General features: G+C 40.3%; 1 protein-coding gene across 1 annotated transcript in view; it reads left to right on the plus strand.

Moving 5' to 3' along the window:
• The window catches only part of TGFBR2 (transforming growth factor beta receptor 2), a 58,658-nt gene that overhangs the window by 7,095 nt on the left and 30,175 nt on the right, over positions 1 to 21,388 (plus strand). Inside the window, exon 2 of the mRNA XM_079301441.1 lies at positions 19,775 to 19,946. Within this exon, the coding sequence (XP_079157567.1) occupies positions 19,775 to 19,946 (172 nt within the window). The remainder of the gene's footprint in view (positions 1 to 19,774; positions 19,947 to 21,388) is intronic.

Consider the following 21,388-nt stretch of genomic DNA (forward strand, 5'->3'; position numbering starts at 1 on the left):
CTTTCCTTTGAAAACACTTTTGTACATTTCCTTTAGTGTATGAAAACTGAAATTTTCTCATCACTGATAAACTTCTAGTGCTGGTGTAGGTAACATGGAAAAAAAGTGGAGAATGGGATATGAGGACTAAAGGACAAATGCCTCCTCAGAATGTGGGTGTGGTTTTAAATTTTGTTTAACATTTTGCCCAGAAGGATCATAAGTGAGCTGGTATTAGTTCATTGACTTAAAAAGAAAAGGGGGTTCAGTTAGATTTATGAAATGTTGACCTGTAATTTTCCTGGATCTAAATATTGTAGATGTGAAGTGCAGGTGAGCTATCTCCCTCCAGTTTTTAATCCTGCTGTGAATTCTGAAGCCCAGAATGGGGTTAAGTTCATCATGCCTGTACATCATCTGTTGGCATGGTTTGATGGTGCCTGGGGCTTTTGGATGGTAATGTGGCAATTTTGTAGATTTCATCTCACTAACTAATATAAGCCTGTCTTTAATGTTGCTGTACAAGGGGCCGAACTTTGAAGCAGACCACAGATGATTAGTAATGGGTTATCTCTTTTGGTTATTTTCTGGGAAGAAAGCAGAAGCAGCTATCCAGGATTCTTGTCTATCTTGAGATACTGATCTGGTCTAATTCCTGAGGCTAATTAGCAGCTTAGATACTGCTGAAAACTTGTTATATAAAGTTGCAGTACATCAGTGGTTTGGATAGCCCAGCTTCAGCAATTTAAGAAAGGTCTTAGTGTTTAAAGGAAGATTAAAATTCATACCATTTTGTCTGTCCTCCTGATTTTAACATTACCAGGCTGTCCTGACCAACTTCCATATGCTTTGGGAGCTCTGTGGCTGAAGCACATGTGAAGTTATAGTTACATCAGGAGTAGGCACACCTTCAAGTACTGCAGCCAGCAGTGTATGTGAATAACTTCTGGCCACTGAAGTGTGTGCTTGGGAAAACAGGATAGATGTAACTATCTCTTTTTCCTTTCCCAGCTTTTTTCCTCCACCTGTCTAGTCTCTTAAAATATTCCTTCTTTTTGCAATTAGTATCCACTGTGCAAATTCAGGCTCCACTTGGGATGCTCCGTTCTCAGCTCTGTAGCGATCTTAAGCTTTCCTTTAATGTGACTGGGTAGTGATTTCAGACTGTTCCATTTTTCTTGAGAAACTTACAGAAAGGGTGCAGGAAGTAAGGAGTAAACCTTTGTGTGTTTCACTAATGGGAAGCCTTCAATGAGATTTTGAAAAATTTTGAACCCATTTGTCAATCTGCAGTCAGGAGCCAATGGAGAAGAGCTGTCATTTGCAGGTGGTGGTTGATCTTTTATTCCCTTTGACCGGTTCTGCCCATCAGCATGCAGCAATTACCCTTCTCATTTGTCTCTGGCATACAGGGAGATCTGTGATTCTGCAGTGGCTGTGCTGTGGCAGTAGGCCAGCTGCCCTGCAGTGCACCTTCTACCTCGCCACAGCTCCTATTACCAATTTTCACGGTTGCCTTGCCTCCTTTTCCTACAGTGGTTAGAGCTTTTGCCCTGAAAGTGGGAGACCCATGGTCATGTCACTCCTCAGCATGAGAGTATCTAAACTCCATCAATGAAGGGCTCTAGGATGAAGGATCCTTGTTGTCTGAGACAGGGGAAGGCTTCAGAGGCAGCACTTTGCAGAAAAAGGGTTGACATGTGTGTGGGTGGTCCCCCAAAGCATGTCATAGGAGAAGAAAGCCTGTTGCCTGATGGATTCATTCATTATTCCAGCCCCTGCAGGGTGACTGATATTCTCTCCAGGGAGTTCACAGCACAATAAAGAGACACTTTACATACAGAATCTTTTTCCTTTCTAAACTGAAAACAACCGTTTCTCATCCTCATGAAAAGATCAGAGGGGACCATGTAATAGTCATGACTCTGTAAGCTTCTTTATTTAAGCCTTCACAAAGCAACTAGGTCAGCAATACATGCTTCTGGGCTATTGAATTTCCCTTCTTCCTCTCAGTCTATTCTTCCATTTCCTCACCCAACTTTACCACGAGGGAATGCCTTAAGTCAAAAATCTGGGAAGCTGATCCTTTTATTGCATTTGTAGTGTTCTCATCTGGTAAGTACAGTGCCAGGCCATGAGGCTTTGAGCTCTGAAAGCCATAACCCAAGTTTGCATGCAAACAGGAATACCACACTGTCTGGTTGTAACTAAACCCATATCTGCTCTCTCTTTGCTCTGGATAATAGATACAGGAAGACATTCAGCAGGAAGGGTTTGGTAAACTATTCTGAAAAAGCAAATACAACCAAAATGTGTTTCCTTTTTTTTGTTTTATTGGGGGTTTTTTTGTTTGTTTGTTTTGTTGTTGTTGTTGTTTTTTGGTTTTTTTCTTTGTTTGTTTGTTTTTCTTTCTCCATCAGCTTCTTGCTCCCACACTTCTTACTTCTCACATTTTATACTTTTGCCTTAAGGTTTCTGGCTGGCTGAGGGTTTTGCTATTCTCACTTTTCCCTGAGGCCACACTGTATGATGAATATTTATTATGGCAGGAGCAGCCTAGAGATTTTATACATATATGTCCCCTGATTGTAATGTTTATGAAGGCAAATAAAAAATTAATTCCAGCTAAATTGCCAATATTCAGAAACTGGGGTTCAGAATTAAGAACCAGGTATATCCTGTTATTTTAAAAATATGGACTTAACCCTAAAAAGGTGAAGTATCTGTATTAGACATGAAAGTTCCTCATATACAGATTGGAAGGGATTAGAGGCTCCTTATTTTGCATGAGAGTAGGAGACAAGATTTGTTGGTGACTTATAACTAAAAAATCCTTTTGCATCTTGGCCTATGGTTAAAGCAGTGAACTAGGAAATGAGAAGCCTCTTAGTCTTTGGAGACTCAAAGACAGATTTCCAGCTTCCCATGATTTCATCCATTGTATTTTTGATGCCACCATTAAACTTCAGTACAGTCATTTATAATAGTATTTCCACAGTTTCAACTTGTGTTGCTTAACATGTGGCAAAAAAATAATGCAATCACGTGTTAATTACAGTTTCTATAGACAATTCTAGAACTTGTGGGAAATGAACACAGATTGTTTCAACAGTTGTCTATTGTGATTGGGAAACTGAGGTTCAAAGAGAGTCATAACCCCTGTTCCTTCTCTACAGAAATTCTGGATTAAAGCCTTGAGAGCATCCAGAAATTCTCAACAGTCTCAAACAGCCTGTCAAGTTCAATAATATATTATCACTTTTTTCTCCCCTATTTTTCTCAGTTTAAGAGGCTGTGTGCCAGGAGCTTGATGAGGCACATGCAGGCATTGGTAACTTGCTCCTATTTGACAAATGAAGGCCTAACTTCTCCCTCAGTTGTCCACATACATATTATTCATGGTTCAGCCAATTTGCACATTCCCAAACTAGGCTTTTCTCTTCTGGCAGCTTATAGTGTGATTATCAGGCATGTACCTGCTGGTGGTTTGAAGGCAGAAGTTTACTGGCCTTCTCCTGGGTGAAGGTGGGTAGCAAATGCTAGAAGCAAACCACTAATTATTTGAAGTATCTTCCCTTGAAAGCTAATGACAAGGCACATTCACCACTATCATAACCACATTCCTAGAAATAGAAAGCACTGACACCTGCTTTTCCAAGCTGCTGCTTAGCATGAGTACTTAGACTACCCATACAATCATCACTTTTCCCTTTAAAAGGTGGATTTTGATTTAAGTTTCCACTGTGCTTTTGAAAATGAGATATAGTTTGCTTTTACCAGGGCATCAATTTCTACTCTGTTGTTCTTAGCCTGCAGTGGGCAAGGAAGGAGAAGGTACTGTTTGTTTAGGGAACAATGCTGTCTTTTTTTTTTATTTTCAGGTGAGAGTTTAATGCTAATAATTTCTTGCTTTTTCAACATGATGGACTGTTGTGGTTTTTGGGCATAGGAAGAGCTAAAGAATTAGGAATCGTACCTACAGCTGCTGTTCTCTGGCTGGATATGAAATACAGTTGGTCAGATTGGTCAGATATGCAGGCACTTTGCCATGCCTTGTTAAGATACCATACATAACATAAACACCACTAACTGAGATAATTTGCCTGAAGGCACTGTTAAAGTAGTGAAACCTAGCTAAATCTGCTCTTCTAGAATGCTTAACTATAGGTAGCAGAGCTCACATGGAAGTTTGCCACAGTTAGCTGGTGGAAAATAAGGTTTTAAGCTGTGCTAACTTGATATTTTAGACTCTGTGGGGGAGGATATTATGAAAGGTGAAAAAGCATCCGTTCTGACAAATGGAAGCTCTGGGTGAATGAAACCACCCCAGACACAAGGGGTGCATTTTTAGCAAACAGGATATTTCCATTATTAGAGTATGGCCAAGGAATGTCATGGACTTCTCAGTCCATCAGTGAATCTCTAAGACAGGGTTTGACTTGTTAAACACATAGCCAGGTAAGTTAGGGCTCTGCAAAACTAGCTGAGTGGAATGGCTTCACTTTCAGAAGGCCAGACTGGGATCACCATCCATAAAGTCATAGAGCTCTTTGAATCTGTGATCAGCAGGTTTCTACCACCAGGCTGGTATTACTCACATCCCACTCAGAATTAAAACTAGCATCTCCAGAAGTAACAAAACAGTTAAACTGCTCTGCTAACTAAGGCTGTACAAGAATATTTCAAACATGCATGAGTTATAAAATTTTACATCTAAGGAATTTTAAAAATGTCTCTATTGCTATGGAACATTTTCCTCTGGCACTCTAGTCTAAGCTGTTACTGTGTTGGGAAAGCTTGGAATTGTTTTGCCTTATGAGAACACTTTTAAAAACAAACTGTGTTTTACATGAGTGCAGTATTTGTGAGAAATGCCAAAGTGACAGCTTTAGAGAATGAGCTGCCCATGTCACTGGGTAGTTTCACCAGAAACCATAACAAAGCATGCAACTGGCTCATGGTGTTTGAAGGGATGCTGAGTGGTTCAGCTGCTGTGACCATGTTCTGCACAGTCTCCTCAATGACAGTACTTTCAGTACAAAGTTATTAGTCCACTTGGCATTTGATTAAAAAGATCCAGGCATTTCATGGAAGCCCTTAGACATCCTGCAGACTCTTACTGATTTCTACAGCTGAGTAAGTGCCCTCCAGATGAAGGATGATGATGACCAATATCCAGAAACATTTGACAACTCTAAAATATTAAACATCAGTGAGTATAATTTGGCATAGCAACACTCAGAAATCACAGCATCTGCTGAAGATCTCATCCTATTAAATTTAACTCATATATATGGCAACAAGCATCTTCTGTCCTGCAGTAGCAGGAGTGTTATGTAGCAGCAGAGGAACAAAAAACTGTTCCAGAAATGAGCGACACCTTTTAAAAATTTATCAAGTGTCATCATATTTTGCTTTTCACAGTTCTCAGTTGTTAGGAAAAAAATGGTGGATGAAGTTTGAGATACTTTGAAAATTGAGAGGCAGTGGTAGGTTCTGAACTGCTGCTTGGTACATTTGCTGTTATGATTCTGTCTTATCTCTTCCCAGCTTTCTCTTGAATAGAAGGAATTGTTTTTGTAGATATTTAAATTAGTATTTTCTTTGCAATGTTTCTTTTAAACAAGCTTGCAAGTGTATATGCTGTCTTGGAGTCCTGGTGAAAGATGGTCTTAAGAATGGCTGAAGAGATAGCTGGAGGACTGAAATAGTGGATTTAGAGTAACAGCTATTATGTAAAACAGCTGGAAGGGGAAAACCCTGGAAATCCAACTTGATGTGTACATTTCAAATTTTCAATTATATTCTGCCATCGTAAATTAAATGTAAGAGCCTGCAGTCCCTCACACAGGCAGGTTGACTAAACATTTTAGATTGGCAAGTCCCTTCCTGCTGAGCAGCACCTAATGTGAGAATTTCCTCCCCTTAAACTGTAATGCAAGCCCTGCTGGGGGCTGGGTGCTGCAAGCAGTGAGTAATGTGTTTGTTGTCCATAATGGGAAATGTTGTATTCCTACATGCAGGTCTTTAAGTGTCCATGGTTAATTCTTTTTAATGTGAGTGGATCATGCACTCATATAGATGCAAGTGTCCCTAAAATATTCAGTTTTATGATATGGTGAATGAATTATCTTTGGATGGGATTGAGAAATAATGGCAAATATAAGGACCTTTCAGTGAAGTTTCAAGAAAGGTAGTTAAGGGTGAAACACCTATTTTTTTCAGAATGGGCAGGTTTTCACTTTTATTTTCTTTTAAGCCCAGTAAAATTTGAACCTCCAATAGAAAATAAGAAGCTGATCATTCATACCCTTATTTCAGCAGGGTGGTATTGCCAGCTAGGGATTCACAGTCTTAAAGGTAACTGGAGGGAGTATTTGCAAATGTATGAAAAGGAACAGCTAATACCCAGGGGATATGTTAGCAAATTTACTTTTAGCAGACAAAGGAGATGCTGCTTTGTTGATAGAGGTACTTCTTAACCAAGAAATCTGATAACTCACTAACAGTATGCCACAGCAGCAGGATTTTTGCAACAGAAGTCTGAAAAAGAAAGTTTCCCTAAGGTTGAATGTCATTAGAAGTGTGTAGTTTTATGCATATGCCCTTTTCTCAATATATGGTATATAATTCCCATTAATAGTTGTGGCAGTTAGATGCATCTATCAAGATAGCATATCCCCAGGGTATTGAATTCTATTATTCTGCTTCTTTGCATGTAACTTGACAGAGACAAATATAACCATCCAAGCTACATAATTTGAGAAGGATGTGTATTTTTCTTCAAATCTATTCAAAGCGATTCTACTCCTAGGGGATTACATTTGTGTCTAACTTTCCTCTGATTTACTATTTTAGCTGGGCTGATGGATTATGAAAGAGAGTAATTTCTTTTTAATACTGTTTTCCTGAATCTGTCATTCAAAGCTTGCTGTGTGGGGGCAGAGTGGTTCATAAACACCATTTTCCTGGAGGAAAATGGCTTCTCACAGTAAAAAGGAGCTCTGAGCAGAGCTTCCGCATAAACATGTTTGCCCATCAGTGGCTGACAGAGGAGCCTCTGTGTGTGTGTTAAGGATGTGGACTTGTTAAATGAGTCTTCTTATTTGGAAACAGTTTTTCAAATAGACTAGGAAGGATAGATTATATTCAGGTCTAGAGAAAGAAAATGCATAGGATTCTATCTTATCATAGCATCCTCTAGTAATGGAATGTGCCTTAACTTAAATTCCAAATCAATCAAATATTCCTCAAGTTCAGAGGTCTTCTAAACTTAAATTAAAATGTGGCCTTTCATGCTGCTTACATTAGTAAATTGTCTTTTTATGTTAAGCTTAAACCAAAATCTCTAAGTCTAAAATTGTTACATTTTTGCCTGCATAACGTTCTTGTTTTTGGTTTTGTTTCCTTGTTTGTTTGTTAATGGCTGGGAGGGACAGATAGGGGCAGTGAATGTACTTTTAAAAAAGCCCCACTAATATCCTCTTTTTATCTGGAAAAACAAATATTTATAAATCCCTCTGATTTATGTAGCTGTGTAACGATAGCAAGTTGGAAAGAACAGTTGTCTGGTTAATCCATTTAAATGCTTATTTTGATTGGGCAGCTGTGAGTCTTTATGTGCACACAGCTTCTCCCCACACTTGCTGGAGTGCTACAAAATACCACAGAAATTCTGGTTTTGTTCAGCAGCAACCAGTGTACAACGTGCAGTTTTTGCACAGATAGAGGATCTTGCCATGCAGACCTCATCCTTGATTAAGATGGCCTCAGGAGCTGAAGCCAGTTTGCTCTGTCAGCTCCAATCTGGCTCTATAGGTTGCTAAAATCATGCCTAAGGAATGTGGGTTCAGACTGGAGGCACAAAGCACCCCCTAACTCACAGCTGGAACCTACTCTGGCACTGACACAAGAGGTGTGCTTGTGAAGGGCCAGTGCAGAGACTCACTACAGAGCTGTGCATGGAAAAAGAGAGAGAGGCTTCTGTTCAAATATCTCTGCCTAGGTGAAGTTACAACACTGAATGGCAGGCCTGCAATTTATGTGCTCCAAACCATGCCATTGAGCATAAAATCTTTTTATGTCTTATGCTATTTCTGCCCCTCATGCTTCATAATTCTGAAGTACTCCTACTTGTAAATGTGATGCTTAAACTGATATTTGAACAGATGCAGCCCATTCCAATTACGGTGTTATATTTTAAGATTGCTTTTGATTTCCTTTATTTTTTTTTAAATCCCAAATCCATTATTTGGGTTTGGCTTTGTTTGACTAAGGTGTTTTTTTGTTGGTCCACAGGATCTTGATTCCAGTTTAGAGAAAGGAATTGTAGTCAGAATCAGGATTTTTAAAATCAGACACAAGTTGCAGTTCAGCAGAAGTTTCAGAACAAAAGGTAAAACTTTTGTTTGGGTTTGCATAGTGTTTTCCCAGACTAGTGGCAGTTTCAGGTAAATATTCATCACACTTTACCACTGAAACAAAGCAGAATTGGGGTGACTGGTTGAACTGCAGCAAAATCAAATGTTTCATGTCAGACAGATATATGTGGTTCACATACTCTCTGTACCTTTCATATTCTTCCTCTTGAAAAAAATGGTATTCTAAAAAAAGACTTCCAGCATCCTGTGAAGAGGAGGCATCTGATAGGTCTCTGTACTACTGAAGAAACAGTCACAGAGAGTAATACCTGTCTTCTCAGATGTCTCCTGTGAATGTTAACTTGAGACACCAAAGGCCCTTTTCCTGCACTTCAAAATCAAAATAACCTCCAATCTACTTTTACAGTGGATTTAAACAAGTATGAGGCCTGAGGTGTTTTTGCAGATATGTCTGGAAAGAAACATCAATCCTTGGAGTGCTCCCCAAAGCATCATAACCCATGCTGATGAGTTCTAACAAATCCCATCTGCCCTGGCAGCGGTGATGCCTGGCAGAAAGGACTAACTGCAGGGCCCCTGTTTCCTCTCCTGGAAGGGCTGTGACACCTCCTGTCTCTGGGCAATTAACATTTGAAAGCAGACTGTGGGCTGGAGGCAGCAGCAGACAGCAGGTCCCCATGTCCCTGGCATGTTGGCCAGCCTGACCTTTCCCCAGAAGCAGCTCCAGCCACAGACCTACAGAGACTTTTCCCTGCCCTCAGCAGCCCTACTGCAGCTGAAATGTGCAGTTTTGCCTTACCCCAGCTGTGGGCTGCCACTCCTCATACCACATTCTTCATTGTGTTTGTGTTGTCAGATAGATGTCTAGACTGGAGAGCTCTTCTGGGTCAGGCTGCCCTTTGCGGGGGGAGGGAGGTGTGGTAAGGTGTGGTCTGATTCCTCTGGGAGGGAGGAGAAAATGCAATGAGGGATGTGGACTAATAACGAGCAGGGGAGCATGAGTGATGTTGTTTGCAAAATTCTTTGTGCAGATATTCCTCTATGGCCTCACTAGAGAGAAAAGGGAAAAAGGGAGGATCTGTTGTGTTCACAAGATTTTTCATTTTTCTGAAAATGGTCTGACAATTTCTCCATGAGTCAGACAATTGTTGTTCTCAAAATATGTTGTTTCTTTGTATCAGAATGGAACATTAAAATAGAATGTCAGAAGAGATGTGTGTAAGGGAGCCTTTGCAGTGGGTTCCCCAAAGGAGGGATCTGATGAAGTCTCTGTAAAGCTGCATGTGGCCAGAGGGAAAATGGGTATGACTTTCAAAAGGGAAGATGGGTATGACTTTCTGACTTCTAAACCTGTCAGGAAAGTGTGTATCAGTAGTTTTTATGGCCTACTAGCAAAGCGAATAAAAATGAGAATTAAAAGCGTAAAATGCAGGAGTGATGCTTTTTCTGATTCACCAGGCAACCTGGCTGTATCAAAGGGAACCTGTGGGAGTCAGACATAACTTTGACTTTCCTGTTTTGTGTGATTTGTCGCAGTCTTTATGTCTGTGCTTCATTTCCACTGCTCTAAAAAGCAAGCAAAAGTCTTCCCCCAAAGTAGCATATTCTCATAACCTTTCCTGGAGGTAGGTCTCTGAGACCAGAGAGGGTTTGGAAGTGTCTGCCAGTGAATAAAGTGAATAAAGAGCATTAATAAACATTTGCCCATCTGTATTAACTCCTGGCAAGCCACAACAACTTCTAACTATAATTTCATTTCCTCTGTGTTATAGTTATCTTAGTGTGCTTTTTTGAATGCAGTAGAAGGTATACATTTGGCAAGAGTTTAGCTATAGCAAGGGTTAACTAGTGAGAGTTAACTGTAGTTTCAGCAGAGAGATTTGGCTTTTTGCCACTTGAGTTTCTGAGTATGCTGCCAGTGTAGAGAACAGTCTTCAAATAATTTCCATTTTGCATTTGGAAGAGATTATTTTCTGCTGTCTATCCAGCCTTTCTTATTACTGCTGAAAATGCTGCAGGTAGATAATCAGGTAACAAACAAAAGTTTTTTCCATATACAGAATTCAGACCTCTTGAACTTATCGCTGATTTTAAAGTAATTGGATAAACCACAACAACTTTATGTGTGGTAAGTCTCTATTTTGAGTCTGACTCGACTTGTTCCTAATACAACCTGTATTGAGGTAACTTAACAGGATCCAGCTTAAACAGGATTTGATGATCCACATGAAAACTTTAAAACCTCCACCCCTTTAATTAAATGCAATAAACTCATCTGATGGTGTGTGTGTGCCAGGCCAGCACTTAGTTTCTTGCACCTTTCAGAAAGTTAAGCAGGATGAAGCCTTATACTAAATAAGAGTGAAATAATAAATGACACTGTAGGAGTGTCATTTGTGAGTGTTTGGCCAAGCAAGCATGTTACTATTTCAGGTTTCTCTGTGTCTTTGGTGGTGCAGTGATCTGTGGGAGTTGAGGGCAGGGCTCCCCCTGCACACCCTGCTCTGCTGTCACAGTGAATAAACAGCATAATAATTGGCATAAAAATGGGAACTGTACCCACTGACTATCCATCACAAGTACTACAACTGCAATTCCCCAGGGAAAGAATGGCAGAGTTTGGCCATACATTATGGCAGGAAGCTCCTAACACTTTTGAAAGTTGCCTCTTTTTCTGTACCATGGATACTAATGTGTTCTGTTGCCCAGAAGTTAAACAGAAGATGCAGTCCCTCGACCTAAGACATAGGCTACAAAACTTCTCTGCTTTCCTCCCAGCTGTAGCCTGTCTAGTGAGGATGCACCTAAAAAGGCAGTCAAGATTACCTTTGCATTAAGTAGATATCCCAAGACAGTAATTTAGGACTGCTTCCAAGTAAGAAAGTGATGCCTCCCAATAAGCAGCACTGTCACCTTAAGAATGTCATCACTTTTTTTTATGATCTTATGAGCTTTTCGGTTTGCACGTGACACTGAGCACATTGAGCAGCCTTGCAGATAAGCTGAAGTGCCAGGGTGTGTCTCTGTGGAATACTTCATGGCTAATAGGAATAGCTTAGTCATAACATTTTTAGCAAATAAGTTCTGTTCCACCTGTACTGGGTGGGCTTCTGAATTTCTTTGTTGGAAACTGGGAGTTTAATTAATAAACCCTTGAAAACAGGGTAAATGGCTCTCTAAGATCGATGTTCCTCATTACTTTTGTTGTAAGAGACATAAGGGGAAGCAATATAAATTAAGCTTTTAGAGGGAATATGGGCCTCCATCAGGACAAATTACTCACCTTCCTCATTGCCATTATGAGGAATTAAGAGCTCGCTCATATTTCGAAGCAGGCAGGTGGTGGTGTGACTACTGAAGGAACAGGAGTGGAGAGAAGCAGGTTACTATAAACAGGCTCTCCTAACTGTCTGAAGGAAGAGATGCAGTGGGTTCAGAAACTATTCAAGCTATGAAGAAGGTACAATTGCACGAGTTTGTACTGGCAAGGTTCTGCAGCAGAGAGTAGAGGTATATTTGTGTTTTTCTGAGTCAGAATTGTTCCTAATGATATATGTTCTAAATGTTAGGGGGTCTTCCACAGAGACTCATCTGTCATGAAAAAATATCACAGAAATAACTGTATTATGCTTGAATGGCTGCTGTCTATTTTCAGACCCTATAAGTTGCAAAAATAATATTTGTACAAAGCTGAAATGTTTATAGTATTTCAGCTCTGTTTCAAGTGAAGTGATGGCAGCTTTCACTGAGCAGAGGAGAACAAAAAAGGGGGTTTAGATGCATGATATTCTTTTTAGTGCACAGGTCAGAGTTAGTTATGCAAATGTCAGTTCTGAATCATGAATCATTATTCCAACAAAGTAGGAAAGCTGTTTTTGCTAATCTTGAGAAGCAGATGAGCATTGCTGTGTTCACTGTCCATTGTATATCTGAAGTCCCAGGAGGGGTTAACCACCAAAGACAACTTCAAGTAAATTCTAAATGCAATGTATTATGCAGAAAAAAACCTAGACCCTGTAGTCACAATTGAATAAATTGAACTTGGTGTTATATCACATATGGTTCTCTAGTTCTGTGTGCTGTTTACCAGCTTTTTTAGGGAGGCTGTGCGTTAAAGTCAGGAGAAAATGAAATGTTCATGAAATGTCCATTTAAGCCTATGGGAAGCCATCATTTAGATTTTTTTTACCCTCTCTGCTTGGAGACAATGTTCTTTTGTTCCACCAACCATGGAGTGCTTAATAGTGGCCAGAAAATGTGCTGCAAGTTAACAATCCACAGCTGAAAATCCATCTCATTATTTGAGGTATCACAATAATGTTTTCAGAATGCTTTCACCATTCTGTTGTAAGTGCTGAGCTGCAGTCTCCTCTCACCTGCACTGCTGTCAGTCAGGAGTCACAACAGTGACATCTGTTTTGAGGCACATTTAATAGCCTAGTCCATGATTAAAACTGCTGATGATCACTCATTTTGGAAGTAGTGGATAAAAATAGTGGTATTTTAATGCTTTAAATGCAAAAATTATTTTCATCTTCAGGATCTCCAGCATAGTGTGCTGTTCCCTCTCTTATTTTCTCTGGTTGTCTCCCTTCCCCCAGCTCCTGCCAGATTTGATTTTGTGTCTGTGTCAATGCCTGCAGCAATCCCTAAAGCAAAGTTTTGCCAGTTCCACTTGCTGTTAAAAGCCAGGCACTTATATTGCAGAGGCATTTTAAATGAAGTTTTCCAACTCCTGCTCCTTTTCTCTTCTCCCTCTGCATGTACCTTACCCTATGCCTTGACTGCTGGTAGGTGAGAAAAGGTGGTTTCCCAAATTCAGTGCAGTTCATCAGTGGCTTTCTGCTTTTCCTTTCTTCTGTTTTAGCCTTCCTTCAGCTGTGGATGGGTAAACTACTCCTGGCTAGGTCTGACTGGTCAGCATGGCTTACATAGTCTGCACTCTTCTTTCCTACCAGACTTCTCAGTCATGGCTGAAGAGCAGGTCACACAAGACTCAGAAAAGCCTGTGGACCCCACCAAGTCATTTTTTGGTGTGATAGGTGTGACTTGCACTTTTTCATATGGTGCGCAAAAGCTTTTACATGGCAGGGGGAAGGCATGACATGTGTCTCCTCCAAGTAGTTCACAAAGTACTGTGTTCAAACAGGAAGTTATTTTGGCTTTTGTCCATTGCTGAGCCCCTGAAATTTGCAAAAGTGCAATAAGTACACTTAAAGGCACAGCTTTAAGTACTGACTAAGGCAGCTGTTGTGCTCTGTGGTAGTCAGTGATCTGTGACTATGTATGATAAAGATTGAGGCTGAGAGATTCTGCAAAACAATCCAGAGGAATGTGGTTTCCTGGAGTCCTGCCACAGGGATAGTTAAACATTCATGGAACCTGTTTTCCTCTGACATATTTTAGTCATACGTAAAAGATAGTGCATGTTTGGCTTTACAGAGGCTGTCCCAGCACTCCTGATAATCATTGTTGTTAATCTTAATAGAAACAGTCACAAAATCACAAAAATACTGTACCCATAGCAATCCTGCTGGGGTAACTCATAATTGAGATAAAGGACTGTACCAAAAGTAGTGTCCAAGATAGTGTGAGCACTGTGAGCTCAATACTCACATGATGAAAATAGGAGTATGTACCAGAGTGACTCTATTTCAGCTCAGATGACATTGAGCTTAGAAGTGGCAGCTGCAACTGAAAAACTGAAAATACATATTTCATACCCCAAAGGTGTTATGGTGGGAGTTACCAGGTGAGATGCAGTGTTGCCACCTCCTGTGATTTTATGATGATAAAATACAGCTATGTTTTTTGAAGATCCATTTCCTGGATCCCAATGATTTCTTTTCATTTTATCTTTTTTTTTTTTTTTTTTTTTTTTTTGTAAGATGTTTAAAAAAATGTCTCAAAAATTACTCTTAAGAATACAGAGAGCAATGGCAAGGGAGAACCCAGCAGTTGTTTTTTTGGTTGTTTGGGGTTTGGGGTTTTTTTCAGTTGTGTTTTTTCCCTTCTTTTATTTCCTTGATCTGTCTGGCTAGTCTTGTGATTTTGTAACTCATGATTTTTTTTTTTTATCTTTAGGATTGATTATGTTTCCATCTTCACTTCCTTATATTACCACACTGGGCATAATCAGTGTAATTAAGAATAGCCATCAGGATATACATCCAGGTCTTGAAAGTAAAGCTCAGATCATACATTTTCCTTGACTCTCTCACTCCTGCCAGTAATTCATCAACATGTGTAAGGCAAATTTAGTGAAGGTGGCAGTGTCTCCATAACTGTCAAAGTTCCACTGGGGCTGTAAATCATGTACTGGGGATAGCAGTCAAAGCAGAAGTCACGCTGTGTTTAGTGCAGTTCCTGGCAAAACTTGATGTCTTTCTGTTGGATGAGAAGGCAGTACAGTTTGGATGCTCTTCATAGCTGCTACTGTGCTTTCCAGACATGGATAGATGATGTCATGGAGCTGTGCTCTTTGGGACAACAAGGACAATCAGCTTCAAGGCTCTCTGATAAAGGCATTGTCCTCCTGGCACATTTCCATGATGTTGTGGAGAGAAATCCTAAAATCTCTCCCATCAGGTGGAATTATCTCACAGCAGCTGAGTAGCTGAGTTCCCATCCCAAGATCTCCCTCAGCACTTTTTTTTTTTTCTGGGGGGAGGGGTGGGATCTGGCTGCTGTTTTATAAGTATACACGTGCCAGAGACACTGGAGAGAACAGAAGTGCTGTGACAGGATTTTACAAGATAGTAAGAGAAATTGGCTGTTGTTTCTGAAGTGCATCCTAAGATATAAAAAGTTTTCCAGCATAGATGTTTCCAAAAAGACAACATGTTGTTTTGGGCTTTATTTAATGTTGTTATCTTGTGAGAATTCTGTAAAGATATTAAAAATAAGAGAAAATAAACTACAACATTTGGCCTCAATAGAAGTTGCATGCCTACAGACAACATATGCAAAGCAAACCACTTCAAGCCAAGTCAGTAGACTTTGGGTGAGGTGTCCTGCTTATGATGTCCCAAGAAATCATAAATAAAGATGTGAACCATAGAAGAGAAATCATGTTCTGCAAGCCTGGCTCCACCAGAATCCATGTGACTGCTAATTCTAGCTGAGTGCTCTAGTGTCTCTTCCATAATGTCCAGCCCACAGGTTGGCTTGCATGTTCCATGCGTTTTAACCACAGTGGCTGATCTCTGCTGACCTGGTTGGCTGAAAGTTTCATAGCAAAGAAACCACAGTCTTTTATATGGAACCCTCTTTATGGACAACAAAGCAAGGAAAGCTAGAATTAGGCTTCCTGTAAAAGTCAAAATAAGAAAACTAACATTAGACAGTGGATGGTAAATTTCAGGAGAAAAGTACACATTTTAGGATGGCTTCATTCACCTGTGCAAATCTGTGATTTCTCTGTTGACTTTTCCATTATATCCACTTTTTTTTTTCCTTGTCCGCAGTGTTCAAGTGACTTTGGTTGTCTTAACAGGAGAGAATCTTGATGAGTTGGCTCGTGTGGTATGAAGTGTGCAGCAGGATAGTCAAATATTTTTAGAGATGACATTTAAGTGACTAGAAGGAGAGGTGCAATCTGCTGGTCCTGAACCACTCCTTGCTTATGAGCCCCTCAGGGAATGAGTGAATACACTTTCCTAGGAAAGAATCCTACCAATTAGTCAGTCTCCAGGCAGGACTTCGTTGATTTAGGATAGGTATGAGTTCATGTGACTTGGAAGAAGACCCATCTGTTCAGGATTTCTAAGTCCTCAGAGTCTAGTAGCAGGGTGTGATCAAAGAGTGATGTCAGAGTTCCTATCTAACTCCAGATTTCCTCTCAGGCCATCTGCAGGATGTGGTTCCAGCATCAGATAGAAAAAGTCAAACTTGGCTTTAGTTTGGAGCTAGATGGGTTATCACAGTAGACAAGGCCAAGGAGTAATAACAAGCAACACACCAACACCTGCTAGAACATTATGGCAGTCTTAGGGAAAGTAAAAGTCTCACTTTAAACCAAATGTTGAAGCATGGAATAAAATTTGTCCACCTGGGCAGTTTAGACAATTCTTTGAACTGCCAGAGGCATGAATAAAGAGTCACTGATCTGTCAGCCTCTGTTGGAAGAATTTCGGGGGGAAAATGTAAGTGTAGTCAGTTCTCGAAGTCCCTAAATCCCATTGCCTTTTGACAGTAATTAAACCTGATCAGAAATTACCTGGCCCTAACTGCCCAACCTTTTGCTGTTGGTAGTGACTAAACTAATGCCTACCTTAGAAACTTAAGGTTTGTGACCTTACAGGGGATTGCTGCTTTATGGGTTTTTTTTTGGTTTTTTTGGTTTTTTGTTTTTTTTATGAAGTATTTTGGTTCAGATATCCCTCCTTGGAAGAGGTCCAAACATATTTATTTTCATCCATTTGTTCCAGTGGGTGTCCCTGGCAGAACCAGGGACAGCATAGCAACCAAACCCTTTCTCTCAACAAATACAATGTGCTTGAAACAGTTTACCTAAGGACCCACCTTCCTGTGGCTCTTGGCTCCAGTGCTTGGACACTTAAGGGGGCTGAGTCATGTTTATGGCAGGGCTTCTATTGTGCCACAGCTGCCATGTGGGCTCAGAGCTGAAAGCAGCATAGATGCAGCTGAAGTCCTTGCAGTTTGAGCAGCAGATTCCTTCCCCTCTGCTCAGTTGTGAGATGCTTGGCACCCTGCCACAGGTTTCCTGTGTACATTTGGGTGAGTCACTTCAGTATTTGTCTGTAATCCAAGCTTTTAGGACCATGGATCTTTTTTTTTCTGGGTAGAGGGACAGTCCCTCAGTATCAGGTTGTTTCGATCATTACTGCAACCTAGATAAGTTGTGACAGCTGTTAGTTTCTCTTCAGCCTGTGGTAAGAGGCACCATCCAGAAGAGATGTACAATTTGCCATAATGAGGATTACATTAACATGTATTTCACAGAACACTACAGTAGAGACCTTCTGAGTGAGTTCCTACCACACCTACTTCAATGAGGCTCTGTTCCTCTACATGGCTACTGGGAGTTGTTGCAACACATATAATTAAGAACAAGAAATGTTTACCTGGGGCTTAAAATTCTGCCAGCCCATAATATACTGCTAGCATTCTCCACCCATGTAAGTGATCCCAGTGTTGCAAATGGGGTGACACACTTCCTTTGGATGAGAAAAGTAGTAATGTTTATTTTAGCAAAGTTTGATAGTACATGTGACAGTGCTATAACAAGCTTTGATGACAATGTACACTTGATTATTTGCTGCATAGAGGACAAGGTGGGACAAAACTGTCAGAGACACCCTCATGTTGAGTTATGAGGTTCAGAAAGGACCCCCTCATTCCTTTCTCAGGGGATTTCCAGGTGGGACTGGAAAAGTCTCCAGATCCAGATCCAGACCTAGTTCCAGGCTAGGAATTTAAGTCTAAAGGATTATATATGCACAAGCAGTCCTTTATTTCACTTAGGTAAAATTTCAAAGTTTCAGCATGCTTATTCCCCTTTCACTTACTTTTTGATGCAATAAGGATTCTCTCAGTCTCGAGGAGCAACCTCAAGAGGCATCCCTGCTCAAGGGGAGATCCTGGCATGCAGCCCACTGCTGTGCAGGAGAGCTCAGCAGACCTGGGCTGTTCCCTATTTATGGAGTTAGATGATTGACTTATAGCAGTATTTGCATCCAGCTGTATTTTGTTTGGCGCATGCTCAACCAGCCCTCAGCTGCTGAGAAAGTTTTATGGCCCTCAGCTATTGTGTTGTTATCTGTCTTCCCAGAGTCCAGCTTTGAGCCAGGTGCAGCCCACACCACTGTTAGCTCTCCCTTGAGCCAAAAGCAGGGAGGAGTGCACTGCCACACCCAGTGAGCTCATGCTAACCATCCCCTCTGTGTAGCATCTTCTTCTATACCATAAAAAAATTGGAAGTTTTGCCACTAATTATAGTGGCTGTTAGATCAGAAACTTAGATCAGTACCAGAGCATGCTAGTGATGAGAAGGATGTGATTTAGATGGAGAAGACTCTTCTCTCATCCCTCACAATAATTCAGAAATCCATTGAAAATGTTAGCAACAGGCCCTTTTATTTCCTCCTGGAAAAATCATGTATATTTATTTCCTGTAATAAAATAGTCTAATGGTAGTAAAGAGTGAAGTTCTAGAAGGAAAAAATTGATTTCTCAGCTAATTGAGTAGAGAGGGGGAAATTATAAATCCCTTGTTGCCTATTACAGGTTGACTAGCAGCATTTGGCCACAGAAAGCAATATGAACAGAGTTTTAACATGCAGGTGGCTACAAGAGAGGGGCTGTGCTGCATGTAAGCCCAGTGTCTCCTCAAAGTGGTTCACCCTACTTTTCCAATTACATTGCAGAGTGAGTCAGACTGAAACTGTTGTTGTCTGCTCCACTTCAGATAGTTGCATGTTCGTTTCAGCTTTAGAAAGAAGTTTGTGTCAGCGTTTTCTCTTCCTTGTAGTTGCACTGTCTTTTCAAAATAGTTTTTGAGCTAAAAGTATGTTTCCCGAAGTTCAAAACTGACACAAAAAATATCTCTTTCCTTACTGCTGCCACAGTGAAGAAGATGTGAGTACTAAGGCTTGGAACCACTAAGCATGTAATTATTCAATTTCTGGGTGCAGAAAAGTAGGTGTTGGGTCAAAGCAGGCATCTACAAGACAGGCTATCATTCCAAGTTAGTTTGAGTTCAAGTCCCCTGCAGTTACCCAGTTAGACTCCTGCAGTGGCTCACATGAGCTGCACAGACACCCTATTGCATTTCTAGCTCCAGTTTGCCCACAGTCTCTGGCAGACCACCTACCTTAAGGTCAAAGTCTGTTCCACCTCTGTGGTTTTTATGTGTGAACAGTAATCAGATTAGGGATGACCCTAGGTTATGCCTTAGGTTAGTAAAGACAAAACTGCAAAATTCATCCTGGCCCATGTTATAATGATGCCAATGTGCATGTGTTATAATGAGCTAATGTGCATTCTCACCATGGAACCCACAGCTACTGTGGCACACAGACCAAGATGCAGTGTTATACATGGGGGACAGAAATGCTGCCTGTGAATGCAAATGGGTGAGTGCAGAGGAGCTATTTCAGTGCAAACTGGTCTTGGAAAATGCCTGATTCTGCAAACTATGAAGCAACTTTTGCTCCCTCTGAAGTCAGTAGAAGTTCGTTTCACCTTTCAAATTCACTTTGGTTAACCTAGTCTTGACATCGTGGCACTTACCTTGTTGTAAAGAAAATTGGTAGCTGTGAAAGATCAAAGATTTTCTAATTTAAGGTGGGAGGAAATATTTTCTGCTGATGAAAACCTTATCTTCATAATAAGCAATAATGCAGTCTGATCATCTACCATTATTGAGTTCCCTTTTTTTTTTTTCCCTTAAGCTGAATTTACATCACCTGTAGACAGAAATAAGGAAGGTGGACTGAAAATGCCAAACCTGTGCAAATTTTGTGATATTAAAGTAACAACCTGCTCAAACCAACATCAATGCAGAAGCAACTGCAACATCACTTCTATCTGTGAGAAGAGTAGTGAAGTCTGTGTTGCTATATGGTAAGTTATTTCTTCATACAGGTGGGAGCAGGAGCACACCCTCATTCATCATTGCTTATTGCTTTCCTCAATTACTCTGATATTCAGAATGTCCCTGCTACCTCAGCAGGCTTTGTTCTCCTGCTTCCAACTCATATCTCTGCACAGCATACCTAGAGTTGCTTGAGGTTAACAATTCTGATATGAAATGTTCTGGGGAATTCTTTTTCTTCTAAAACAGTTCTGTTCCAGCTTAAGCTGTTATTGGAAAAAAGGCATGGCTTTGTGCAAGCCATTAAGCTGTATCCACCCATAGAACTCAAGAGCAGAAACAGATTTGAGGCTCAAGAGAGGATTGTAGTGACAGTTGCTGAACAAAGACAATTCTCTCTCAGGTTTCAAGGAAACTAGATTATCTAGATTTATCACAAGAGATTTATTGCCATATATAGGTAGAAATACTTCCTCCTAATGGGAAAAAACTTGTGTGGGTAGAGACTTGGATTAAGGCATGATGCTTTTTATATAGCCTATGTCTACATTCAAAGAAATGAAGAGTTTATGAAAATGAGCTGTAATACTTTTTAAGGATTTATTGGCTTTAAGCTTGTGTTCCAGTCTAGAAACTGAGGCTTCTCTTGCCCTTCCAGGAATGGGGATCCAGTCCTACCAAAGAAAGCCAGAAGCACTCTTAATAAGTTAATAACTGGACTAAAAGAACACAACTGAGTGTTTGCATCATTGCTGCTGATTTAGTACAATAATTAGAACCACTTACAGAGGGGCATAACTAAGTCGTGCTGTGGGATTAGTTGTGTCCATTGACTTGAGATGTTCAGCATAACTGGGAGTAGGCATTTCAGTTCAGAATCAGTCCAGATCAGTGTGCTTTTCTGTGTTTGTCCTGTGCTTCTTTAGTGTGTCATCAGTGGCTATTATTTCCATCAAAAGGAGTTGTTGTACAATTTAAGATACATTTTGAATTTTCCATGACCATTTATCCAAAAGGCAAGTAAGTTGAGAGCTGTAAAGTGCTTTATGCACTTTTGAGTCTTTTGTCAATGAAATTAAATCTGTGGATCAGGACAAAACACAGAAATATGGCCCAGATTATCAGCTGTAAATATTTCCCTGACTGTGAGGCAACTCTAAGTTGCATCAGTTTTCATGATTGGTATTTTGCTGCAGTTTTTGTGCTTGGTTGAGGTTTGTTTTTTTTTTGTATATAACTCCTTCAGTGCACAAACTGTGCTGATTATAGGCTTCAAAAGCAAAATGAAAAGACCGACTTACTAGAAATTCCTCAGATTTTGAGGAAATAATTCCGTTTTTATCGTAATTTCCCACAGATTTTTACTGTCTGCTCAATGACCACAAAAACCAAAAATATGTTCTGCAGTTCACAGCAGTTCATTGAGCATTAGCTTGAGTAATTCCAAGTGAGATTTTCAGAGGAGCTTAGT

Source organism: Erithacus rubecula (assembly GCF_903797595.1).
Source record: "Erithacus rubecula genome assembly, chromosome: 3".
Classification (NCBI taxonomy): Eukaryota; Metazoa; Chordata; class Aves; order Passeriformes; family Muscicapidae; genus Erithacus; species Erithacus rubecula.